The following is a 26,455-nucleotide window of genomic DNA, read 5'->3' on the forward strand; positions in this document are numbered from 1 at the left end:
TGCATTTTTACGGATTTTAAGTGTTACAAGTATAAATATAAATTAAGATAACAATACAAATTACTTAGGGTTGACAAATTATCTTAGTCTTGTTAAGGTACATGCATGTCTTATACAAAAAGAGAGATTCTCCTCTGAGTGAGAAACTGTAACCTGCAGCTGTGAGATTACTTTGTAATCGTAACATATTATTTTTTCAATAGAAATCTCATGTGGCAAGTCGAAAAACAAATCACCTAAAAATTTACAATACATGTGTTCATTTTTCATTTTCCAAATACGGATTATTGTGAAAATTTAAATTTGTGTTCAATCGCCCCCTCCCTCTCTACAAATTGACATAGTTGATTGTTAGTAGATAACAGTGCTTACCCTATTCTCATTCAGTACTCTCATTACAACGTATCTCTTCTTTGTCACTTATTCTTTATAGCTTAATTTGTATTTTTTGAACTAAGTTGAGCACCTTTAAAATATAATTTCAATTACTTTCGATTATCGATGAAATCATGATTCACATCCAAAGTTTAGGAAATCTGAGTTGCATTTTTGTTTGTGCTACTGAAAGTTTTTGTAACCATGTAATTTGAATTTGGTATGGTGTTTGATATTCATATAGCTTGCATATTCTCGAAACACTCAGTTTAGCCACAACAAATTCATTGTTTAACAATTACACTTTGTTGTAATGATGAATCTCGTATTCACTATAATTCATTTTGCAAATATCGTTCATGTGCACTAAAAGTTATATATTCACATAAAAAAACCACGTCATATTTTTTTATGAACTTCCCGAAATTTCTTGGCATTTTCTTAAGTCTCAACCCAAAAATATTAACTTAAGACACTTTGTCTTTTTATCTTTATCTGTATTCATACATCCCTTTTTTGACATTACTTATAAATTATTTCAAAATTGAAGGTGATTTTGAAATGATTCATTATTTTCATGAGTTAGTTTATTTATAATCCCTGAACACATAGTTATTAGTCTACATATGATTTCATTTCATGTAGGGATGTAAAGAAGTCAAACCATTCGTGAAATATTTGAACTCGAATAATTGAGTTGAGCTCATAATCGAGCCGAGGTCGAACTTGAGTTATTTAAATTCTTTACTGAGCTCGAGTTTTTAATTACTTGGCTCGTAAGGCTGCTCGAGTTTCTAATTACTCGGCTCGTAAGTCTCGCAAGCCTTATCGAGCCTTTATTAAATATTTTTTTTATTATAAATGAATTTTTATTTAAATATTCAATATTTTGTTTTATATTTTAAACATTTTATCGAATCGAAATTGAGTCGAGCCAGTCATATTTTAACTTTTTTTCAATATTTGGTGAAATCAATTCGAGTTTTCGAGCTTATCGATCCTATCAAACTTTTTACTAGCCGAGATTCGAACTTGAAATTTAGGCGCGGTCGAACTTGAGTTTGAGCCCAAATTTTTTAATTGAAGTCGAGCCGAACCTGACCGTGTTCGAATCGACTCGATTAAACCCCAAATTACATGTAATCCTACACATCTCGTAGGGCTCGTGAGTCATATCGAGCCTCTATCAATTATAACTTTTTTCATTATATATGTATTTTTATATAAATATTCAATATTTTATTTATGTTTTATATATTTAATCGATTCAAACTTGAACCGATCATATTTCGAATTTTATCAATATTTGGTGAAATTAATTCAAGCTTATTGAGCCTATCGAACATTTTACAAACCAGGACTTAAGCTTGAAATTAAGGTTCGGTTGAATTTGAGCTCGAACCCGAGTTATTTTTTAATCGAGTTCGAGCCGAACCTGATAGTGTTCAACTTGGCTCATGTTATATAACAAAAATAATTTTTCATAATGTCATAAATACATAGCAAGTTGTCGGGACATTACTAATAATATAGGAGTGTAATTTGAGTTGGGTCGAGTCGAGTTCGAATTTATCAAATTTTTTAGTCGAGTCGAACCAAAAAATTATGGAGCCCAATATTTGTATTCGAACACGATTCATTTATGATAAGAGTTGAGATCGAGTTTTATTTTAAAAATAATTTTAAGAATATAAATATGTCACTAATCTCAAAATTCGACTAAACATATATTGTATAATTTATGGCCATATATTATTTAGTGTTTTCTTTGTTTAATACTATCATATGCTTAGTAATACAAATTAACCCATTATATGTATTTTACAAAATGACTTAAATAATATGTAGAGTTTAATTTTTGAAAATGAAAATTTTAAAAGTTTTTGTTAATTTTTTAAAATAAATATTAAAAAATATGTAAATGTGTGTAGTTAATGATTTTAATTTAGATGTCAAAAATATAAAAAGTATAAATTTCTTGATCCTTACCTAAATAGTTAATGATTTTAACTTAAATATCGAAATAGTCTTGTAATTCACTGGTGGTTATGATGGTAAACCAATTTTAAATATAGGGCTATATAAGTAAATTACTAAATCATATTAAAAGGTCATGTTCCCCAATAATATATACTAAACTATATTAATCAGAATAGGGTATATTTTGATTCAATAGTTATTCCCTATTTTGATTATTAAAACTAAAAATATATATTATATACATACTAAACTACTAGATATAGTCTCTTTATCCGCTAAACTACGACAAAAGCTTATCATACTAAACTAAAACCACATCTTTTTTTAATTTTTTTATTATTTTTATTATAAATTTATAATTATTATATATTTATATAAATATATTAAAGTTATTATATCATTGAATAAAATAAATTTTCAAAATTATTTAAATATTAACGAAATTCGTGAATCGTACCGGATTTAAGATAATACTCCATATGTCCCGTCCTATTGTATACAATTTTTTTTCAATGTTCGACATGCACCTTAAGGTGGATGTAAAGTATACTTTCATAATTTATTTTTGAATTTTGCTTTTTTTTATTATAATTCAAACATCAAACTTTTATTTAAAAAAATATATATAAATTATTTACAAAATTATAGTTTAGAAGAGTATTAAAATATTGCCGATCCCCCGTCCCCCAATATATAGAATCTAGGGGTACAGAGGGAAAATAGAACTTTGCTCTATATTATAAATAATATAAATATATAATGGTCTATATAATGGACGGAAGTCGATCAAGAAAATTAAAGAAAATATCAAAAATAATTAGTAATGGTTATCAATATCATCAAGTAAATGCATCAATTTATTGTTTTGACTCTCGTTTACCATCTGCGACCTGCTATCCCTCTGTTTTGTCTCTCAGCAATTCATTCCTTCTCCTCTTGGTTGCCAAAACACACACACATATAGATACAATGAAGATGGTACACAAAAGCTGCATGGTTGTGTTTATAATTCTGGGGGCTTGTATAACAATATCAAAAGCACTGAGATTTGATCTGGAATCAGGTCACACGAAATGTATATCTGAAGATATAAGAGTGAATTCCATGACTGTTGGCAAGTACTCAATCGTCAATCCCAATGATAATCATCCTCTTCCTGATTCTCATAAACTCATTGTCAGGGTATTTTTTTTCTTTTTTTTCCTCTCTTTCTTTTTCAAGAACCTTCAAATTTTAATTGTTGAATTATGGAATTTTGATCATCTTTGATTAAATTAACCAAAAGGATTGTTTAAAGATCGTTTTGGGTCACTCTAAAACGATAAATATTGATTGTTTGTGAAGAAAAAAGGTGAAATTTTGATTTAAAAAAAGTGATCTTTTTGGTGGTAAATTCCACAAATTTAACTGTTTAGTGTTGAAAGAAAAAGAAGGGGTTCTTTATGGATCTTGTTGAGATCTTCCAAGAGAAAAAAAAAAGTTTTTAAGTACATGCGTTTTCATGAAGATGAGAATGGGATTAAGATTTGAATTTTGTTGTGGTAAACGGGGATTCTGTGTGAGTGCAGGTATCATCTGAACATGGGAGAAGCTATCACTCTGCAGATAATGTGAAGTCGGGGCAATTTAGTTTTCTGGCAATGGAGGCTGGTGACTATTTTGCTTGCTTTTTGGCTGTTGATCATAAGCCTGCTACTGCAATGACGGTTAATTTTGAATGGAAGTCTGGTATTGAAGCTAAGGATTGGACTAATGTTGCTAAGAAAGGCTCGATCGATGTAAGCCTTTCTTTATTTCTCTGTGACACATGTGAGCACACACATTTACATTTGCAATGAATAAGAGCTGATTCAGCAGAAGGTTTAGACAATAACTAAAATGAGTTTGTTGTTTGAGCTAATTTAGGAGTGCGGGTCAGGTTATGTAACAATTTGCATTCTCTTCAGGATGATGTGTTATCTGCTTTTTATATGATTTAGAAGTCTTAGAATGTGTATGCATTTCGTGTGAAGTATCACTAGCAGGTCTCTTTGCATGCTTTACTGCAACTTGTTGATGAACTTATGACATGGCTTTTGTTTGGTCTTCTAAAGAATATTTTTTTTCTTGAGATATGGATTTGCAAGCAAAGACTGAATGGATGCCCCACTTCGATACCCCTGAAGCAAATCTTGTGTGTACTATAAATTCTGGGTCTCCATAATTGCTGTAGTAAGATTTATATTATGATGATGCCTGTTAAATTTTTATAAATAAATGATAATTGATAAAAAGTAAAATAAAAAGTAAACTAGTTAAAACAAAACATAATTTAATTATCAGATGTGATTCATATAAAAAACTATGTAAGCCTCTTTATATAGCCTACACATCTATCAAATACACCTAACAAATAGCTAACCCTATCCCACTAACATCTGATCTAGAATTTGAAACACTACATTATCCAATAATTATTCAAAAACTATTTCTAACAACCTCATCAAAATAAATTCAAATAATTTTGAGTTATTATTTCTAACACTCCCTCTTAATTCAAAAGTTTTGAAATTTGCTTGAACAATGATGTAATTCTCATCACCTCCACCATTGTTGTAGAGCACTTCTCTTCACAATTTTTTCAAGGAGCACTTGTCTCCCTAATTTCTTAATTTCTTAAAAGAGCACTTCTCTACCTATTGACTAGTGATGTACTTCCCATCACCATGGAGCACTTTTCTCCACTTTTCTTCATGGTGCACATAATCACCAATAACTTAAAAGAATATTTATTTTTTGACACCTTTAAACATATTCTTCATGCATCTCTAGCAGCACTACCATCCATCTCTAGCAGCACTACCATCTGTTGCCTTCCATTTCTTCATTCATACGCAACTATTTTTTTGACACTCAGTTACTCAATCGAACATAGCTTTGATACCATGTTAAATTTTTATAAATAGATGATAATTGATAAAAAGTAAAATAAAAAGTAAACTAGTTAAAACAAAACATAATTTTATTATCAGATGTGATTCATATAAAAAACTACGTAAGACTCTTTATATAGCCTACACATCTATCAAATACACCTAACAAATAGCTAACCCTATCCCACTAACATCTGATCTAGAATTTGAAACACTACATTATCCAATAATTATTCAAAAACTATTTCTAACAACCTCATCAAAATAAATTCAAATAATTTTGAATTATTATTTCCAACAATGCCAATAATCAATTAGCTAATTACTCGAAGCACCACTTCAAGGAGATTATAGAACTACTGATAATGAACTACAAGTTTACATGTAGTTATTGATGCTTTGAGCCTTTGAGAGACATTATACACAGGTTGGTGATGCTAAAGATAGGGGCGTCTTAGCTGTAATTCTGAGTACATCTTTTTAAATAGATAGCCCATGGGGTCTTAGACCTGAACATTGAGTAATTTTGGTGAGGGACTTTTCGGTTACTTCGGTTACTTCCCCTTCGTTACAAGTGAACTAACATAGCACAACTGCATAAGTACTGGAGCTGGGTTCTCTCAATACAGTCCATCTGTTTCTGTACTGAAAGCTACTGGTTTTTTCGTACAACTTATATATAAATGGTTAGCCAAAGCGTCAACTTCATGTTAAATATTTGTTTCTAATGACTCATTGTTTTTCTGGTTACCAGGCCATGGAATTGGAGGTGAAAAAACTCTTAGAAACTGTAACATCTGTCCATGAAGAAATGTTTTATCTTCGTGAAAGGTAATATCGGTTCCCGCTATAGGCATCTTCATATCGCCCCTCCACTTTGTTTGACTAGTGCTGGATGCTTGTTGCAGGGAAGAAGAGATGCAGAAGCTTAATACAGCAACCAACTCCAGTATGAGTTGGCTGAGTTTGCTTTCACTTCTGATTTGCTTATGTGTCTCGGGTCTGCAGCTGTGGCATCTAAAGTCTTTTTTCGAGAAGAAAAAGATAATTTAACTTGCAATTTCATTATGATCCTGTATAAATTTAATTAAGCATCATAGTTTCAAAGGTTACATTATTTATGCCAACATATGGATTTGAAGAAGATTTAAATCGTATTGCTGCTTAATTGCTTAATCAAGCTTAAAAGATACTTAAACAGATTGTCATATTTCATTTTCTGGTTGGGATTCTGTTACGAAACTTCCCTATTCTTTTAACTGGTTTTGTAGTATCTTAGTTGTAGCTAAGAAAGACTGTGAATGAATATTTTCAGGTCTGACGACATTTAAGCATGTTGTGGATATTAAACGACTGTTATTGAGTTTATGAAATTCTGGATGACTTCAGAACATTGTTAATAGGATGAGGCTCGCTAATGTTTATACATATAAACATCCAGATATTTATTTATTTATTTGGCTTTTACACATCCTTCTAACATATTTCATGCAAAATTTAAAATATAGTGAACGAAACAACCAATACTACATTCAATATACAGACGAAACACCAATTTACAAGCAAAGATTCAGTGGCCAGTTGTTGGATGTTGACATGTTTGAGAGTTGCGATATATTCTAGGGGAGACTATTTTTTTTTATTTATTTTTTGTCGGAAAGGAGACTGTTTTCCGATTGAAATGAAACGACAGGTATTCAAAAGCCAAGGAGATTTGATTTTATCTATAATTCTTTATATAGATGGAATACATATATTATGAAAATAAGCTCCAGTGATGATCTGAAGGGATCATGTCTTTAATTCTTTCTAGCCTCTTTATAATCTCTATAAAAGATGGTCTTTTGTTCATATCAGCTGCCCAGCAGTTCTCCGTCAGACTGGAAAAGTTGACATGACAAACTTTAGAATTAGTACTTATTGGGAGATGAGGTATTGAGTTATAGAGAGAATCAATCACGGATGTTATATGGCATAAACATGAAGATGAAGTTATGGGCAAAAAACAGTAGCATTTACTTACTCTTTTAGCTCAGGACTGTAACCTTTGGCCTTAAACGTAGGTCTGTGTCCTTCTGCTACATATTTGGCTGCTTCATAAGGTTCATAGCCAGCTAAGGGTGGTTCGCCTTCCAACATCTTCAACAATTTGCATAATCAGTGGAAGATCAACACAAGTATCCTTACATTTCTCTCAAAGATGTTCAAGACCAGAATATTACCTCATACAGTATCATTGCAAATGAAAAAACATCAACCTTCTTATCATATTTACGGTGCTTAAAGACTTCAGGGGCCATGTACCGATCTTTTTAATTGAAGAGAAAAGAGTGACCAACAATAGTAAAATGTTAAACTTAATTTCAATGGAATATTCAAGTAGACACTTACAACTTCCAGTCTCGCCAGTCATTTTGTAGACGTCGTGAGAATGTTGAACCCTTATAAGCTTGCTTAGTCCAAAGTCCCCAACTTTCAGATGCTCCGCACTGGAGTTCACCAGAAGGACATTTCTGAACAGTTCATCAAAGTCGGTCACAAAAGTTCAAAAAAAAAAAAAGAATATGTTTGTGTACATTGAAAATTCCTAAAACAACATAAGGTATAAATTTATTCCGCTTCTCATCAAGACAAAAGCTACTGACCTTGGCTTTAAGTCTCTGTGAATTATGACATTAGGCTCATTATGAAGATAAGCCATACCTCTGCAGCATCAGATTTACAATCCTCAAATTAGAACGATCCATTTAAAAACAGGGAAAGGGAAATGGAACTGCTATCACAAAATTTAAAGCTTTCCAAATCTCTCGAATATCCTAAAATAACGCAACTCTTCTACTATTGATAGTAACTTTAATGTTCACTCAAATTGGTATGAAACAAGTTCACCAGATTCATTGAAAGGTAATACATAAAATGCATCATCTTGTAATCGTTGAGTGAGAAGTAATACAGAAAAGGCGTCATCTTGAAATCTAATAATTAAATCAACAAGGGAAGAGAAAGTTTATGATGGAATAAATATATTGAAAATTGTTGGAGTAAAATGGGAATACAGTTGAAAGTAGTATATTCTTTTTATTGACTTGACAGTGGACAACATCTTTAGCTGGAGAGGGGAGGGGGAAAAAAGAAAACTACCTAGCAATATCTAATGCAAAGCTAACTGCTGCTGCTGGACTAAGTGCACCCTTCTCCTTTAGATGTTGATGAAGATCGCCCTACCACCATATATAAGCAAAAAGGCTAATAATCACCGAGGATCATTTTAGTTATGCAGAATGAAATGAGAAAGAGAATGACATTAAACATGATGGAGCTGTGGTCAAATTAATTTCAAGATTACTTCCGACTACAGACAACTAGGTTACAAAATTATTACATTAAAATTCCCTGATTTACCCCTCGTAAGTATTCAGTAATTAACATCAATGGTTTCCTTTCTGTAACTGCTCCAAGAAATTGAACTACATTAGGGTGGCGAAGCTTAACGAGCAAATTCACCTCGTGCCTGAAGTCCTGACTGAATACAAGCAGAAATGAAACAAAAATTACATAACCCTATACCATACATAAATGGATGAGCTACATATATCATTGGCAAAACTTTTGAAAGCCGGTGGCTACAGATCATAAATCCAGTTAACAAATTAAACAAGACTACAATATTGAAAAGAGGTTTCTGCGTATATGAAGAATAATTCTATATTATGTTTAATTCAGAATCATTTGTCTAGTACTTGCTTTCAAGTGTCCTGAAACTCTGTAAAGCATGGGAATCACAGGGATTGGCAAAACTAGAACTCCATTGTTCCATAATCTAAATTAGGCAGATAATCGAAAAAAGAGATAATATTGTACTGCATTAAACATGTACACACAAAGAGATGATGTGAAATAAGAAGTGGATATCTACATCACCAATCTATCCTCTGATAGACTCGGAAGAATTCTCTTGACAGCAACAGGTGTTCCACGCCAAAATGCTTTCAGAATCTCACCAAAGGACCCCTAAAACAGTTTTAAAAAAAAATCATTCAGGGAACTGGCAATAACTGCAACAGCTTTAATTTATATTTTCAGTAACTAATTGTAATACAGAAAACAATACCAAATTCATGTTGTTTTCACATATATGAATTCAGATAAGTCACTGCAATCAAGGATTTTCACAGAAAAAAAAAAGAGACCTTTCCGATAATGATCGCAGTTGAAAAGTCCAGCTCAGTTGGTTCAACTTCCCAGTCACATTTATTTGGCAGAGGAGGTGCAACAGGCTTCGGTTCAAAATGGCTACCATTTTGACCCTGCAACCCATAAATCTCAGCCAAAAATGAATATGTAGTTCAAAACAGAGGGATATTAGCAACCCAGCAAAGTATTGCAAACAGTTTCTTGCTTAAACATATCAGCACATAAGCAGCACAAATCCATTTTAAAAGTATTAAAGTAACTGAAAGCCTAGTTCAAAATTACTATAACAGTACAGTAAAGTCTATATTCTTGGCTTCTTTCTATGTGTTATTGCCTAGCATGAAGGTTTTGAAGCTCATACTGTGACTGAGGTCTAGGTAATGTAGGGTGACCTCACTCGATGCACAATGTTGAAGATAAATATAAATTATCCTTTCAGTACGAAGAATGGAAAAGTGGTGGTGGAAAGACAATAGAGGTAAATCTCGAGAAGTGTCCTTGGAGCAAATTAGTGTTGCAAAATAAACAAAAACAAAATAGAAAATTTGAGTTCCCAATAATTCATGAGTAAAACGCCATCTACATCTTCATATATATTGCAAAAATCCTGCTCATGATAACTAGATCAACGAGTAAGTTCTTAAACAAGGTTTTAGGATGTAGAATTCGAGCTCAAGAAAAGCTTGAAAGAGGTTCACTTCTATACCAAACTTCTAAAATGTCTTGCTGATTCAATGCCAATAATCATACTAAAAAAAACATGTTTATGTTAACATACTCCAAACAAGCTTTGAAAACAAATAGCATGTTGACCACAGAAACTACACTTACATAAGACAGACCGCCGTAAGACTTCAATAACTCAATCATCTGATGCTTTTTAGCTCCCTCTGCATCCGCTAAAGGCTGTCACAATAATTAAGGTACTTTTAGAGATAAATCTTCAAAAACTAGCTATATTAGACAATTATAGTAACAGATTATATAGAAGGCTTAGCAGGTGCACCAGAAGACGAAAATTTTAACAAACATACAAGCATTACACTAGCAATTAGATTACTTCACAACAATAAAATTCGCACCATAATCATCAATAACCAAAAACTAACATTCCACAAGTATTTTAGTATTCGGTATATTATACGTTTATGGCACTACAACATTAGAAATTTGGCAATACACATGTATATATAAGCATCAGATTAGCTATTGAATTATTCCCTGGCAATAAACTTCACCACAGAATCGCTAGACATTGCGCAATTATTCAAAACATTATAGAATTATTTGACACTTAAATATTAGAAATTCAAACTTGGCATTATTTATCTAAAATATACATATGTAAGCATTACATCATCGACTATATGTCTAAAACTCTAAATTACTCCCACGCAATGAAAAGATACGTAATTAATGGGTATGAATAAATACATTTCCAAACTCATACTCATTGCATTGTTGACCCAAAATCAAGATCAAAAAGAAAACCAAGAAAAAAGCTTCAACGTTCATGATAATGAAGGATCACACACTTGTGGAAGAGAGAGAAGAGCCGATGGTTCCACCTAGTAGTGGAAGCCCAACATTTAGAAAAGCTCATTTTCTCAAAACACATGTTAAGTAAAGACTCTGTTGATCTTCCTCCTCCCCCAAATCCACTATTATCCTTAAGACCCAGTTTCCATGCTGTTGAGAGATGGACATTTGGTGAGTCCAAGACAAACCCATTAGATGAATGGAAGTTTTGGGTGGAAAATATGAAGCCAATTCTTCTCTTGGACAGACCAAATGTCCATCTATCAACATCATGGAAAGTGGGTCTGGGTTTTGAGGATAATAGTGGATTTGGGTTTCCACTACTAGGTGGAACCCGCCGCTCTTCTCTCTCTTCCACAAGCGCGTAATCCTCCATTATCAAGAATGTTGAAGCTTTTTTCTTGCTTTTGTTTTTGCTGTTATTTTGAAAATCTTGATTTTGGGTCAACAATGCAATGAGTATGAGTTCGGAAATGTATATATTCACACCCATTCATTACATATCTTTTCATAGCAAAGGCTTTGACATGGTGAACATCACCTACCCTAACCATATCTCATAAGTATTATAAATCTTTCACGCCCAGTTTGTTAAATATTAGAACATTAGCATCACGTATGCATATTATATAATACGGACTTTGGTGCAAATGAGAACCAGAGCACCACAGAATCATAATTTTGCAGAAATTTAACATAGGAAAAGTGCGAAACTGAAAGGCTCTGACGGTTTTCCTGCCTTCAATGAATCCTACTAGTATACATGTGCGAAAAAAAAAGAATGAATGATGAAAATTACGGTGTTTTTCCAGCGATCCTGACAATTAACATCTGCACCAAACTCAAGTAAACATTTAGCAACATCAATCCAACCGTGAAGAGAAGCTACATGCAGTGGAGTACGATGATCGTAATCTCTGGCCAGAACAAGAGTCCGGTCTTCCTGCAACAGCTTTCTCACAGCTGATGCATCATTTTGATGAGCGTGCCATAATATCATCGACGTTCGGCTCACATTCTTTTTGCCTTTCTTCTTTGCTGCAGCTGCTGCTGCATCGTTTCCATCGCTTGAGCTTCCAGTCATTTGTGATTAGCTACGATTAATGGGAATGGAGGTGTATAGAATCAGTTTTTCATGGTTTGGTTGCTATTATTGGCATTTGCATTTCGATATTGGTGATAATTGTTGGATGGCTGAGCTATGTTTATTACATTTTGAAAATGTTTAAAACAATGATTAATTGATTGATTGGCATTCTGGCATTGCTGGTTCCCATTTTAAGAGCAGATTGTGCATCCGTTCATGGTTAAGAAATTATGGTTTTGTATGTTTCCAATGTATTTAGTACTTAAATTTTTTTTTACCTATACCGTTTGGTTTAGGGGTGAGCATTCGGTTCGGTTAACCGAATACCGAACCGAAATAACTGAAATAATTCGGTTCGGTTACCGAACCGAAATAATTCGGTTTTTAATTCGGTTCTGATTTTTTATGTTATTCGGTATTTCGGTTTTTTCGGTTTTTTTACCGAAATATCCGAATTACCGAAATTACCGAAATATAATAAAAAATATATATTAATACATATATTTATTTATTTATTTATATATTACTTATTTTTACCTAACTCCTTTCTTTTTTTCACTTGAATTATCAATTCTCCGTTCCCAACTTCACTTTTCCTCTCTTTTTATTTGTTATATTTAATTGCTATTTACCTAATTTAGATTTTAATGTATTTAGTTTTCATAATCTTCAATTTAGTTGCTAAAATAAAAAAATAAACTAACTAATTAGAAGTATTTTTATTGTAATCAGGACACCAAACCATAATATTCAGGTGCATGAAAGTGGAGCTAAGAGTATAAGTTAACTGTTGTACGATCATTAATCTTTGTTGTAATTTATTAAATATTTTATTATTAAAATTTTAAAAAAAATTCCTAATTCGGGGAGTGCTCACCACAAATTACATCATAAAATCCTAGTAACTACAAGTTACATAACATTTCATTGTTTAATTATGTAATTTACTAATATTATTACAGAAATTATTAATCATGTCACGAAAGACACAGAATGAAAATAGACATGGCCTTATTTTCTATAAAAAAATAAAATATGTAATCAAGACATCAAGAAGATCATCTTATGTTCTAATCTGATACTTTTTCACCCACGTTTGATGAATCTTTGTATTTCCCCATACTAAAAAGATTACAGAATGAACAAAGGTCTGACAAACACTAAAATATCACTAACTGAACCAAGTAAAGATTTTATGTTCCATCAAAGCTTGAATGTATTACAGAGACATGAGAAGTGCAAATGCATGGTTAAAATCATATATACAACAATCCAGATCAAATTGGCGGCACCTAGTGTGAGAGCTTGAAGTAGAGAATCAATAAAATTGCAAAGACAAGGGCTGCAATAACAGAGCCAACAATCCATTTGTTCCTGCTCATCCTTTTAGACATTGCACTCAATATCTTTTTACTCTTGTCAATCGCATCGTCTACGCCGTGAAGCTGCAGCACAGAAAAGAACACGAATAGCCGAACAATTAAGTTTGAGCAAGAGAATGCTAGAAAAGAACTTTTTCACAAAATTTCATTTGCAAGAACTGTGTAGTGCATAAACATGAACCACCCACTTTGCTCCTAAAAAACAGAGTACCAAAAAGATAAGACGTTTAGTATAAATGTGGCTTATCATCTACGTACCTTTGTATGGGAATGTAGGAGAGTTTCCCGTTGCTGATGCAAATCCTCAAGGATTGATACCCCAAGCTGTTCTGTCTCTAGCACAGCTCTTCTACTCTCCCTGAGTCTATCACTCGATTGATTTAGTCTTTCAGTTGACATTGCCAATCTTTCTCTCTGATCTACTGAAACCTATACCAAAATTGATCAATTAGAGGAATCACGGTGTCACATTCACAGATAAAAAGTATGATTCGGAAAAAATTTAACACGGCAACAAACAACCTCCCCTTCCCCCAAAATATCTTACTACATATCCGAGTGTCGGACTTGAAAAGTCTAAAATTTGGGGACACAGGGACGCTGTTCTATTTTTGGACACGGGTACAAGGACACCGCATAATACATTAATAAACAAGTATACTCCTATTTGTTGACGAGAAAATGAAACTCTTACAATAGAATCTTTAAGTTCGCGAGAGCAGAAACCTATATAGAAGTGTGCCGGGTATAGGATAGCATTTACGAGTCAGGAATCGTACATTTGACTCATATTTGATCTTTAAATTGGTCAAAGTGTCCACATTTAAGTCAAAGGATCCAACACTAAATAAGTGTCGTCTCCGAGTGTCCAAGTGCATGACACGGGTATAGCGACCTAAACAGAAGAATCGGAGTAACGCCCCACACACACACGATGCAGAAAAAAAACTACTAGTACAAAATGCTCTATAGAAATAGATGAGATTTAACTCAGATAACAAATTGGCTTTTGTCTTATAGATAGTTGCCACTTGCCACATTAGTTGGACTGATTAAAAGGAAAACTTCTCAGAGGGAAATGTTGTAATGCATTAGGACATCCCTCAATGAAAATTATTGTATACTGAGTGGGATGGTTGCAGAACAAGGACACTTAGGACTAGAAACTACTGTATATTCCAATAAGTACATTGAAATAAATGGGTCAAATAATGTCAATTTACTTGAAAATCAATCCAGCCATGAGTTTATTTTCTACACTAATCAAGCAGCACAGAATTCCAAAAAGATATGCACACATTTATACCGTAAGACATACCGCATGTGCATCTGCCATTCCAGAGTCCAACAAATCGTCATGTGCAGCTAGATCAGACTTATCTGACGTGAGTTTCTTAACTTCCCTTTTTAACTTATTCAGATCGGATTTGTATTCCCTGAGCTTAGCAAGAAGCATAGCTTTCAAACTTGGCTGCAAGCTTCTTGCCTCAAGATCCATCTTTCTTATCTGGCACAGTAATAGCATAAACATTAGAAAGAAAAACTGATAGGATTTATAATACAATAATGAACAAGATATATTACCACGACATCAGCCTCATCCAGTCCAGCTTGTAGTTCTGTAATCTGTTTGCTCTTCTGCTCTTCAAATTGTAACCAGCACCAAATAAGTTAAAGCTCATATAACCGGTTAACCAAATTTTTAGCACTAAATTGAAAAAAAAAAGAAAGAGAAAATTGTTGATACGTATTTTTAAAAAGGACCGTGCTCGAATAGAAGAAAAAGGTAGGTTCTCCCAAAAAACTGTAGAAACTAGCTTACGACGAAGATTTTAAACAAACAGATTTCAGTACTAATGGTAACCTACTCTTCACAACATTGATTAGATCCGTATCTTTAACTTTAAGGACTACCCAGTGTTGTGAAAAGCGCGCCTAGGCGCAAAGCGCACTGAAGCGCAGGTCTAACGCTTAGATATGTGTGAAGCGCAGCGACTTCAAACAAGCGCGCGCTTACCCCTTGAAAGCGCAAAGCGCAGAAAAGCATGAAGCGCTAAAAAAGCGCGCTTTATTAAAGTTTGGCCAAGAAATAGTTTTTTTACTGGACCAGTTAAGGCCCAACATAAATAGCCCATAATAAATAGAACGTTAAAAGTCCAACACAATAAAAATTGTAGCTTCTTTAAGAGACAACGATGTTTGGTAGACGAGAATGAACAAGAGGAAGAAGAACAGGAGTTTGAATTTGAGGGGACTACTTCCACACTTGAAGAAGATGACTGGGAGGAACAGGATGATTTTGAAGAAGATGAAGATGATGAATAAAATCTGGAGACTGGAACTTACCCACAAACTCTAAAAATCTGAATCTTGACAAAAGGGAAAATTTAGGATTTGTTTTGGTCAGTAAATCTAATTTATTATTTTATGAAGTATCAATTATGTTATTTTTGCTTTAGAAGTGTGAATTAATATATTATAAAGTATAAATTATGTTATAAACCTAAGCTACTATATGTATAATCCTTAATAATATATTTTAGAATTTTTTAAATGTGTAACTAGCTTCAAAGAAGCGCAAGCTTTGCCTTTGCGCTTCGCGCCTAGGCTCCAGGAAGGGTTTGCGCTTCGGTGCGCTTAGTGCTTTCGATAACACTGGGACTACCATGATCTGGACTTTAATTGCTCTTTCCAGAAATATAGTTATTTAATTGCAGCAATGAATATTACATTAATGTTGTGTGATATTGGTCCTATCTCAACCCAAGAGGTTTCCTAAAGGATGAGAACTATTATAACACTACTAATCTCAACTCCCATAACTAGCTTGTAGGATGAAAATTCTCATTTGGGACTCAACACTCTCCTTACCATGTGACCACACTCCCTGTAACGCCCCATAAACAATACATACACAGGATCGTTCAACTCACCACATGCCAGTCAAAAGAGCTAGCAACTTACTATACATTAGTTATAGACTTGTTTTTATTAACCCATTCAAACATACTTGTCTGACCATTGTCCGGTGTTACACTACCTAATGCAGGACAATGTCTTAAGTAGCCCAAAGTGACTATTTGGGATTAACATAAAAGGCTTTAGAAGCTCAATCGTTTGTATTTTTTTTTTTTTGACAAATATGGCTTATAACCTTACAATTGAGTATTTGTTCTCATAAATTCTCGGTGTGAGCGAGGATCGAACCCAAGACCGGACCATGTCCTACAGAGGTCTTAACCATTTGAGCTATTCAGTCGTGCTCCAATCGTTAGTATATTTACGAAAGAGTAAGTTATATCAATACTTATCTCTTAAATTAGGAAAAATTATATTTTATAAGTTTATTCTAATTAAAAAATATTTTTACGGATTATTATAGACAAGGATTAATTTTAAGGATAATACTGAAAAGTATTAGTTTTGTTAATTTTCTCAGTGAGAGAAGAGTATTCTGGAACGGATCCCTGTCACCTAGGCTTTAAAACCATTGTTGGGTGCGATTGGGCTCTAAAGGCTCGAAGATCCCTAAATCTTGTTAATCATACTGTCCTTGGAAAATGCGACAATGAGCACTATCTTGAACAGCTTACATAGCGACACTTTGGAAATATGGACACGAGTGCGGGAGTGCGAGTGTGTAGTGCGGGGATACGGGAATTCGACAAATATAATAATATAGAGATATAAATGCGGGGGGAGACGGGAAAGATAAATAAAAAAATCATATATATTTCATGTTAAACATAATTAAACCTACTAATAAAATTAAAAATTTCATGAAAAAAGAATCAAATGCTTCATTTATTAATCTAAAACTCAAAAAATACAAGTAAATCTTTTAGTTTATGCAAAAATGAGTACGATAATCAATACTTTGTAGTAACTAATAGACGTAGATGCTTTATTTTGTGAATGTGGTTTGTTAAAATAGATTTTGACTATAATTTCTGAAGATAAAATTTCATATTAGTATCGTGAAAGAATCCGTTGGTCCAATACGGCGATACGTGTGTCCGAGTATCCGACACCGGGACTCGAGATGCGACCGAAGTGTCCCTGCTTCTTAGAGCGACACAAATCAATGCAAAGAACATACGTAAATTTCTTAAATGGCCATATAAATTTAAACAGCATACACCATAAACAAGCTACAAATAGATTAAAGTATAATAACTGAATTATCTAAGGAATAATTGATATCCAATGAAGTATCAATTTGCAAACAAACGACGGAATCTAGTTAATTTATTCCAAAACAATGTGCATAAGCAAAATAAAACCGAGAGGGCATAAAATGCAATACCTCCATCAAGAAGAGCAGCAGAATTACATTTCCTCGACAAATTGGCAGAGAGCTCACAATACTGCCTCTCATATCCTTCAAATACCTCGCTCATATCTGCTTCCAAACACAAACAAAACAACACAAACTCAATCACAATATGAATCAAATAAACAAACTTTTACTTTAAAAATCAAAACTTTTGGCACCCCTTAATGTCTAAGTGGAAAACACAGTTGTGTATTTGCGTGAAACATGAATTACCAAGTTAAAAGTATAGATAAAGGTGTGTATGTATACATTTGAAAATGGATCGATGTAATTAAATGAGATCAAAGCATACCTAGAATTAAAGTGAAGATCTGGAGGAAAGCAGGTTCAAGCTAGAAGTAACTAGATCGCTTCAATTGTGTATATATGTTAATACGAGAGAGAGAGAGAGAGAGTCAGCTCTGCATCTATCTATGTTGCATTGTTTATTTGTTTGCAGAGAGATCAGAGAACATTCGTGTTATTGGATCTACGGGTCGGGTATAATTCAGCAAAATTGGGAAAATAAATTGAATGGTACTTTAAGGACGAATTACAATAATACCCGTTTTAAAAGCAATTAGTTACTTAAATTAGGCATGTTATATCATCTAGCACATTAGTCTAAGTATTATACATCTCTATGTATCACATGAAACATTTAAAAGCAATTAAAACAGTCAAAAACAGCTTTAAAACACTTCTGTTAGCTATAAACAGTTCGAAACAATTTCATAAAATATCATATAATATACAATTAGAAGCGTCTCGAAAAGACGAATCCAACGGCACCAAAATCGCCCATTTCTGAGCTGGCACGCGCCCACACGCGCCTAAACAAACTTTCCCACGCGCGGCCACACGCACACGCGCCTGACAATGCGTGTCTGACTTTCCACCACGCGCACCCACGCGCTCACGCGCTCCACGCGCCCGAACCCTGATGCTGACGTCACCAGCGCGTGTCTTCCACGCGCCGCGCGTGGCACGCCAACGCGTAAGCCCCACGCGCGCGTGGTCGACGCGCGGACCTCCCCTTGTTTTTCGAACGTCGCCGTCTTCTCTCTCCCTCGGTTTGCGTGCTGCCGTACTGTACCCTGTACCTTTATTCTTTCCGTGCACAGCAGCACAGACAGCAACAGAGATGCAGAATATATGCAGATGCAATATATATATATACATACAATTCATATATATATATATAATTATTTAATTACGAATTTTAATTACAAGAACTTCAAAAATTCATAATAAAAAATCTATACATCCTAAAATTATGAAAAAAATACCCAGACGATCTACAACACTTGTAGAACCCAGATCAACAATCAAAATTATTATGAGAAACGATTTCTCATCAGACAAAATTAATCCATAATATAACTTGTAAAAATCATAATTAATTCATACAAGCACATAAAATTCTGAAATTTTTACCACATATTTATATGTATACAACCTATGCTCTGATACCAATGTTGGATTTTTAAACGCAGCGGGGCGTGGAAAAATACTTTTACACACATAAAATCCAAATTAAAAGCATATAAATCGTGAATAAAAATTCGAGGGATCGAATCTAACCTTTAAAATAATTCGGAGACAACGATCAGAGATCCTTAGCAGTTGCTCCTCAAGTGTGAAGCACTCCACCGGTATCCACCAAGAAAACGACTTTTAGGAGGAGGAAGAGGTGGAGAGAATTTGGTTTTCTAAAACTTTTGGGTTTTTGGGGTTGGAATAAAAATAGGGTCTATAATAGTGTATTTATAGGCAAAATTTTCAGCTGAAATTTTCCCATAAATAATATTATTATTATCCCATTTATTATTCTCATTAATAATTAAAACACCTTTTAATTATTAATCCTTTTTCTAAACACTTTAGAAATAATTCTCTCACTTGATTTAATTTCCAAAAATTAAATCCTTAATTAATAATATTAAGAACTTTTCTTAATTAATTTATAATCAATTAAATCTCATTTAATCAATTATTAAATTTGCCAATTAATTATTTATTTCATAAATAAATAATTATTAGCCATTATTAATTAATTCCTCCACCATTAAATCATTCTCTTTTTATGGTGTGACCCTGTAGGTTCAATATTAAGCCGGTAGTAGAAATAAATAATAATAAAACTATTTTATCATTATTTATATAAATTCTCTAATTTATTAAATATGATTAATTAATTAATCACATTTATTCTACATCGTGAGTGATGCTTCTCAACATATCGCGACTATCCGGATAATATGAATTCACTGCTTAGAATACCAAGAACCTGTCAGTGAATAGTTACATTACAATAAACTCCTTCTACCCTACAATGTTCCGATTAAATACAAGGCATGTATCTCGTGTCAAGCCTATCTAATTCAATCACTTGCTTACCATTTACTATGCGTAGTTCTATGCAAATTAGAAACTCCTTTCTAATTTCATTCACTCTGGCCAGAGATTCCTGAACTAGCATAAGTGGATCAGCCTTGAACATTCGCTTCCTTCACTGGAAAGGGTAGATCCTTTATTGATCATATACTATCTTTGTGTACAAATTCCTATACCCAGAAGAGCCCTAATAATTGTCCCTGGAGACTAGGAACTAAACCAAAGCATAGTTCAGTGTACACAAGATGACTATGATGACCTCAAGTCTAAGGATACTTGTACAACTATCACTAAGCGAACAACTGCTGACACGTGAGTGAACTCCATCAGTTGTTCAGCTGGGCGAGTCATGTTCAGTGAACTTATTCCATAATAAGCACCTACATACTAGCTATAGTGTCACCACACAAATGTATATGAGAACAGACATCCTTCATAATGAAGCAAGCATAGTATGTACCGATCTTTGCGGATTATTAATTACCAGTCAGTAATCCTATGACCAGGAACTATTTAAGTTTAGAGTTATCATCTTTTTAGGTCTCACTATTATGATCTCATCATAATCCATAAAAAGCTTTACTCTAAACTATGGTATATCTTATTTAAACACTTAAATAGATAAAGCCCGTAATAAAAACAAAACAAGTCTTTATTAATATCAATGAAATCAAAACAGATTACATAAAAGTTATTCCTAAATCCTAATACACGATTGGACTTAGGACATATTCCTTTCAGAATACGCATAAGAAGATTGGGTATCATTGTTCAGAAATAATAATACGCATGTGAAGATTGGGTAAAGCATAGTCTTCATATTTTCACTTAGTACGCATTACTGTGTTGGGTACTATGATACGCATCACAGGTTGGGGTATTATGAACCATTTTTATAATTTCTAGTAAAGAATACGTGATTGGGGTTTGGGTAACATCTAATACGCATAACTTGTTCGCGTATTCGTCCCCTAATACGCATAAGCCGTTGGAGTATTCGCCTACATACATACAATATCCACTTCATTACTCTATCCTATGTTTGTTTTTTCCTGAATTGGTTTCACTCGTCAGACATGGTTCTTGCTCCTCTTTTATATAAGGTAATTTACCTAATCTTTTAACTACTGTAAAAACTTTCATTTACACATATTGTAGCTACTGTGTGATGGCATCGGAATCGAATTTTATTTATGGATGGATATATCGTGATGGTAAAATTGTTAGTGATGATGTAGAAGGTGTTCAATATGATAAAAAGATTACTAGACTAGTAAAATTAGAGTTCAATTTTAAATATCAAGAACTGTTGGATCTATTGTATGCTAAACTCTGGATAGATTCGAGTGTGTATAAATTAAACATACTTCGGAGATTTTTGAACCCTACCACAAATCGATTTGAAGTTGCTCTAATGTACGACGACGATGATGTTGAATTTATGTTTGAAGCTGTGGATAGTTCATTTCGTAAAAATTATGTTGAGCTTTATGTGGAGAAGTTAATGATTGGTTCAGAACAAGGTTCAAAATCTGTTCAGAGTTCAAAAAGTATTGAAAGCACTCATTGTTCTAATAAATTGCAGAACAGTGGTAATGTTTGTGCGAGTATAGATTTTTCCAGTGGGAGCTCAAGTAGGTTTTTATTTATGAATCGGGTAGATAGTAATGTAAATTCGATGGGAAGCAGCGAATATAGAGATGAGGATATTCCATATTACAGGTCCTTTGACGGTTCATCAATGGTGGCTTCCTTTAACGAGCCTGTTTTGCAAAAACGTACAGATATTCTTGTTCCTACCGAGCTTGAAAAATGAATGGTTTTTGAATCAAAGGAAGAGATGATGTGTGTAATAAAAGATGTGCATATTAAACACCATCAGGAGATCAAAGTGCTAAGGTTTGATTCAGAAAGTTGGGAAGTGGCGTGCAAGAGAAAAATAGAAGGTTGTGCTTGGATGTTGAGGGCTAGGAAGAGGAAAATGCACCACTTTTTTGAGATTATGGAGGCTAATGGTCCGCACACATGTCTTAATCCAAACATATCCCAAGACCATTGTAATCTGAACGCTTCTAACATTGCACACATAATTACTAGTCAAATTGTTGCGGATCCTAATGTCTCGGACAAAGTCCTAATGGCTACTAGTGTTGGCCATTTTAGTTATAAACCTTCAAGAGGAAAAATTAGATACGCAAAGGAGAAATCAGTAAAACAATTGTTCAAGTCTTCTGAAGAGTCATATCAGTACCTTCCTATCTTTATGAATGCGATACAGTCATTTAACCATGGAACATATGTGGACTGGCATTTTAAGGAGCATGACCTAGGACTGCCTATTGATGAGGTACTATTGATGCATTTACAAATATTACATGTTCTCTAAAGCACCGAGTAATTTTTCATTTGTACTTACTTTCGCTTATACATTCCATTATATTTGTAAAATATTGATAGGTGGTGAGATTCAAGCGAATGTTTTGTGCATTTAAACCTTGTATTGATGCATTTCAGCATTGCATACCAGTGATCTTGATAGATGGTACCCATTTGTATGACAAGTATAGAGGAGTCTTAATTACTGCCACAACTGTTGATGGTTTCAACCACTTCATTCCAATAGCATTTGCAATTGTTGAGGGTGAGAATTTAGCAAGTTGGAGTTGGTTTATGGAGAGGTTAAAGAAGAAGGTTGTTAAACATCGTAGAGATGTTCGTGTGATTTCTGATAGGCATGCTGGGATTTTATCTGCTATGAACAGTCCTGACCTCGAGTGGCGGGAACCATATGCATATCATCGATATTGTGCTAGACATCTAGCTGCTAATTTTGGTAGAGACTATAGGGCAAAATTGAAGAAGATGGTTGTTACATTGTGTAGCCAGCTGACAGGTACCAAATTTACTTTGTATTGGAATGCATTATTAGCTGCCGAGCCTAGAGCCCAAGATTGGTTTGCTGATAAACCAGTGAAGCATTGGGCTTTGGCTTTTGATGATGGCAAACGGTTTGGTATAATGACAACCAATTTTGCAGAGAGTAGGAATAATGTTATCAAGGTCGCAAGAAAGCTTCCCATCACTGCTTTGGTTAAATCCATATTTTATAAGGTGGTTGAATATTTTGACCAATGAAGATTGGAAATAGAGAAACAGGCTAGTAATGGTAACGAATTCACCAAGCATGCTACAAAAATCCTTAATAGATGGAAAGCACGTGCAAGTGGTCATCATGTTAAGGTATTTGATCGTGACACTTGGGTTTTTGAGGTAACAACCATGATACGTGGTCAAAAGAGAGGAAATCATCATATTGTTCGCCTAATGGAACACATATGTACTTGTAATAAATGGAAAACCTATCACATCCCTTGCTCTCATGTGCTATCTTGTTGTGCCAATCAAAATATTAAACACACTACATTAGTGAGTGATTGGTATAAACTAGATAATGCGAGAAAGGTATATGCAACTCCTTTTGAGCCATTGCCACATGAGAATGCATGGCCTTTATTTGACAGATTTCCTAAAGTGGTCCATGACGATGAGAATATCACAAAAAAGCCGGGCAGAAAAAAATCAACAAGATATAAAAATGAAATGGACTATCAACCATCAAGAAGAGGTAAAGGAACTACTTCAAGTGAAGCTTCTTCTAGTATTCCATAGTGGATTTTTATTGGTATGTATTCATCATTTAGTAGCTTACATAAATTATTTTAAATTATTTTATCTTGTTTATGATATTGAACTATTAAACTATTGCTACTCGGATGCATATCATGTTATTAAACATGTTAATTAAATCATTATTTTGCACAATGGGATTCTGATTTTTTTTTGTCTTCACAGAGAGGAGATTATAGTGCAAGGATTCCCTACATAATAGGAAGAAAGTCGACCTTTTTATCATGGATGTGATCAGACTTGATGTTCATTTATAACAAAAAAATAGCAGTACAAGGATAATCTGCTATTTATTAAGTTATTTCTGAATTTAAACCTTTGGATTTAATTTGTACTTGGTTGGCTATGTACAATGTCAGGGGTTTTGGTTTTTTATATTTTTAGAATACTACAAATGCTCGTATTAAGTAAATTTTACCATTAATCTTGTTAGTATTGTGTTGATGGTCGGATTTTTTTGTCAGGTTGATCCGCTGTGCCCAAAGTGACTGGATTGTACTCAGATGCTATGTCAATTTTACCATTAATCTTGTTAGCATTATGTTGAATGGTGATATTAAGTTATTTTTTTACACTGGTAATCTACAAATCTGTAATGTGCATAGCGTTGTAAGGGGCCAGATTAATCGTCTATATGACTGTACCAGGTGCTTATTAACTTATTCTGAGGTTAAAATGGAGGTTGGCCTGATATAAAAATACAAAGGCTTATAATGAAAAAGTGTCTGAGGTTTTGGTTGACTTATCTCATAGCTTTAAATATCAACTATTTCAATATTATTGTGCTCCTGGTAGTATTGTTAAATATCCAGATGCTCACTTTTATTGATTGGCATCTCTTTGTTACTTCTGGCACGAGACAAGATTTCTGCACTAGTTCCATTTACAAAAATATAGACAGATTGGGGGTGGTGGGGTGCGTTTGTACACTCCTCATAATCTCCTAGTGTAAGGTTAATTATACCAGATTACTCTTGTTAGATATATTTGATAATGTCATGGCTAATATGATTTATATTTAGTTTTCAGATCTTACTTAAACAGGATAAATCAGTACTTACTGGAAGTCGGGATTTAAGGATATCAGTACTTATATTATCAGGAGATAATCATCAGAAGATGGATATCAGAACTTAGGTACTGAAGGACGTTCAGATTAGGACAGCAGCTGATTAAAGGAAAGAAGATCGAGATAAACATAAGAAGAGATATGCATGAAGAAGGAATTCTATGAAGAATAGAATACTTGGAAGAAAAGATATCTGATTGATATATTTTAGGAAGCAGAATTATATTCCATATCAATTAGCGATTATCTTGTAACTGTGTAGTATATAAACACAGACATAGGGTTTACACTATAAGTGTTATCATATTCGAGAAGATTATTCATTGTAACCCTAGCAGCTCTCGTGATATTTGTTCATCACTGAGAGGTAACAGTTCCATATTGTAACAGAGTTTATTGTTTCAATAAAGTTTGTTTTCTGTTACTTGAGTTATTAAAGTTCGATTTGATTGTACTTTACACTGTATCACCCCCTCTACAGTGTGTGTGACCTAACAAGTGGTATCAGAGCCAATCTGTTAGCGTACAAATAGTTTAAGATCCATATACAATCATGTCTGAAACAGAAACTCCAACTAAGCCCACCAAAACTGAAGAACCTCCAAAGACACAAATTCAAAGTCGTTATGAGACCATCAGAGTTCCCATATTGAGACCATCTGAATATCCCATATGGAAGGTGAGGATGACCATGTTTCTGGAAGCAACAGATCCAGAATATCTTGATAGAATCAAGGAAGGACCTCACAAACCAACCAAGCTCGCGGTTGTAGTCGCAGGTGAAGCAGCAAAGACGGTACCAAAGGAGAAGAGTGATTATACTGCTGAAGATATCACATCAATTGCTAAGGATGCTAAGGTACGACACTTACTGCATAGTGCCATTGATAATGTAATGTCAAACAGGGTAATAAACTGCAAGACTGCAAAGGAGATATGGGATGCCCTGGAAACAAGGTATCAGGGAACTGATACGATTAAGAAGAACAGGAAGACAATACTCACTCAAGAGTATGAACACTTTGACTCAAAGGCTAATGAGTCATTGACTGATTTATATGATAGATTTGTCAAACTCTTGAATGATCTGTCACTGGTTGATAAGGAGTATGATCTTGAAGATTCAAACCTTAAATTCCTGTTAGCTCTTCCTGAATGCTGGGATTTAAAGGCTATAACAATAAGAGACAACTACAATCTTGATGAAACAACTCTTGATGAAATTTATGAAATGCTCAAGACTCATGAACTTGAGATGGAACAAAGAAGCAAGAGGAAAGGAGGAAAGTCTAGGACAGTTGCTCTTAAGGCTGAAGAAGAATCCCCCAAGGCAGCTACCTCAAGGAAAGACAAGGGTAAAGCTCTTTTCACAAAGTCTGATACTGAGTCATCAAGTTCTGAAAGTGATGATGACTCAGATTCTGAAAGCTTGCCTGAGACTGATGCTGATGAGGAGATGATGAAGCTGTGTGCTCTTATGGTGAAAGGGATCACAAAGATTGCATATAGGAAGTTCAG

The 26,455-nt window shown here is 33.9% G+C and overlaps 4 protein-coding genes across 11 annotated transcripts; 2 read left to right on the forward strand and 2 right to left on the reverse strand.

The window, feature by feature from the left end:
* The first annotated feature begins 3,160 nt into the window (after window positions 1-3,160).
* Window positions 3,161-6,477, forward strand: LOC141676510 (transmembrane emp24 domain-containing protein p24delta7-like). Its single transcript, XM_074482175.1, has 4 exons — window positions 3,161-3,537; window positions 3,924-4,133; window positions 6,022-6,098; window positions 6,176-6,477. Exons 1-4 carry the CDS (start codon window positions 3,325-3,327, stop codon window positions 6,318-6,320), a joined length of 645 nt encoding a protein of 214 aa, XP_074338276.1. The 5' UTR covers window positions 3,161-3,324; the 3' UTR covers window positions 6,321-6,477.
* A 295-nt stretch (window positions 6,478-6,772) lies between these two features.
* On the reverse strand, window positions 6,773-12,271 carry LOC141678178 (serine/threonine-protein kinase VIK). 7 transcript variants are annotated; one of them, XM_074484428.1, is made up of 11 exons: window positions 11,800-12,271; window positions 10,293-10,367; window positions 9,458-9,574; window positions 9,184-9,278; window positions 8,670-8,790; window positions 8,409-8,488; window positions 7,913-7,972; window positions 7,659-7,780; window positions 7,490-7,575; window positions 7,291-7,406; window positions 6,773-7,147 (listed from the first exon to the last, which is right to left on the reverse strand). In XM_074484428.1, exons 1-11 carry the CDS (start codon window positions 12,082-12,084, stop codon window positions 7,024-7,026), a joined length of 1,281 nt encoding a protein of 426 aa, XP_074340529.1. In that variant the 5' UTR covers window positions 12,085-12,271; the 3' UTR covers window positions 6,773-7,023. The 7 variants fall into 7 exon arrangements, with proteins under 7 accessions (XP_074340529.1, XP_074340530.1, XP_074340535.1 ...); XM_074484429.1 differs by lacking the exon at window positions 11,800-12,271 and adding an exon at window positions 10,896-11,258; XM_074484434.1 differs by lacking the exon at window positions 11,800-12,271 and adding an exon at window positions 11,030-11,251.
* Window positions 12,272-13,182: 911 nt separating this feature from the next.
* On the reverse strand, window positions 13,183-18,307 carry LOC141678997 (vesicle transport v-SNARE 12-like). Of its 2 annotated transcripts, none has more exons than XM_074485469.1 (6): window positions 18,098-18,307; window positions 17,776-17,871; window positions 15,054-15,107; window positions 14,788-14,976; window positions 13,728-13,898; window positions 13,183-13,532 (listed from the first exon to the last, which is right to left on the reverse strand). In XM_074485469.1, exons 2-6 carry the CDS (start codon window positions 17,845-17,847, stop codon window positions 13,380-13,382), a joined length of 639 nt encoding a protein of 212 aa, XP_074341570.1. In that variant the 5' UTR covers window positions 17,848-17,871; window positions 18,098-18,307; the 3' UTR covers window positions 13,183-13,379. The 2 variants fall into 2 exon arrangements, with proteins under 2 accessions (XP_074341570.1, XP_074341569.1); XM_074485468.1 differs by having other exon boundaries at window positions 15,054-15,112; window positions 18,098-18,304.
* Window positions 18,308-21,997: 3,690 nt separating this feature from the next.
* On the forward strand, window positions 21,998-23,316 carry LOC141680192 (uncharacterized). The gene is made up of 2 exons (XM_074486486.1): window positions 21,998-22,528; window positions 22,639-23,316. Exons 1-2 carry the CDS (start codon window positions 21,998-22,000, stop codon window positions 23,314-23,316), a joined length of 1,209 nt encoding a protein of 402 aa, XP_074342587.1.
* The last annotated feature ends 3,139 nt before the right edge of the window (window positions 23,317-26,455 follow it).

This window comes from Apium graveolens, chromosome 8, assembly GCF_009905375.1.
Source record: "Apium graveolens cultivar Ventura chromosome 8, ASM990537v1, whole genome shotgun sequence".
Lineage (NCBI taxonomy): Eukaryota > Viridiplantae > Streptophyta > Magnoliopsida > Apiales > Apiaceae > Apium > Apium graveolens.

Coding starts and splice junctions, on each gene's coding strand:
- LOC141680192 (XM_074486486.1), top strand. CDS start 21,998: ATGGTTTTTGAATCAAAGGAAGAGATGATGTGTGTAATAAAAGATGTG. Junction 22,529..22,638: donor TAGGACTGCCTATTGATGAG/GTACTATTGATG, acceptor AAATATTGATAG/GTGGTGAGATTCAAGCGAAT.
- LOC141676510 (XM_074482175.1), top strand. CDS start 3,325: ATGAAGATGGTACACAAAAGCTGCATGGTTGTGTTTATAATTCTGGGG. Junction 3,538..3,923: donor CTCATAAACTCATTGTCAGG/GTATTTTTTTTC, acceptor GTGTGAGTGCAG/GTATCATCTGAACATGGGAG. Junction 6,099..6,175: donor ATGTTTTATCTTCGTGAAAG/GTAATATCGGTT, acceptor TGCTTGTTGCAG/GGAAGAAGAGATGCAGAAGC.
- LOC141678997 (XM_074485468.1), bottom strand. CDS start 17,869: ATGAGCGAGGTATTTGAAGGATATGAGAGGCAGTATTGTGAGCTCTCT. Junction 14,977..15,053: donor TGGATGAGGCTGATGTCGTG/GTAATATATCTT, acceptor TTACTGTGCCAG/ATAAGAAAGATGGATCTTGA. Junction 13,899..14,787: donor GAATGGCAGATGCACATGCG/GTATGTCTTACG, acceptor ATTTTGGTATAG/GTTTCAGTAGATCAGAGAGA.
- LOC141678178 (XM_074484428.1), bottom strand. CDS start 12,084: ATGACTGGAAGCTCAAGCGATGGAAACGATGCAGCAGCAGCTGCAGCA. Junction 7,781..7,912: donor CACAGAGACTTAAAGCCAAG/GTCAGTAGCTTT, acceptor TGAACTGTTCAG/AAATGTCCTTCTGGTGAACT. Junction 7,148..7,290: donor TACAGTCCTGAGCTAAAAGA/GTAAGTAAATGC, acceptor CAACTTTTCCAG/TCTGACGGAGAACTGCTGGG.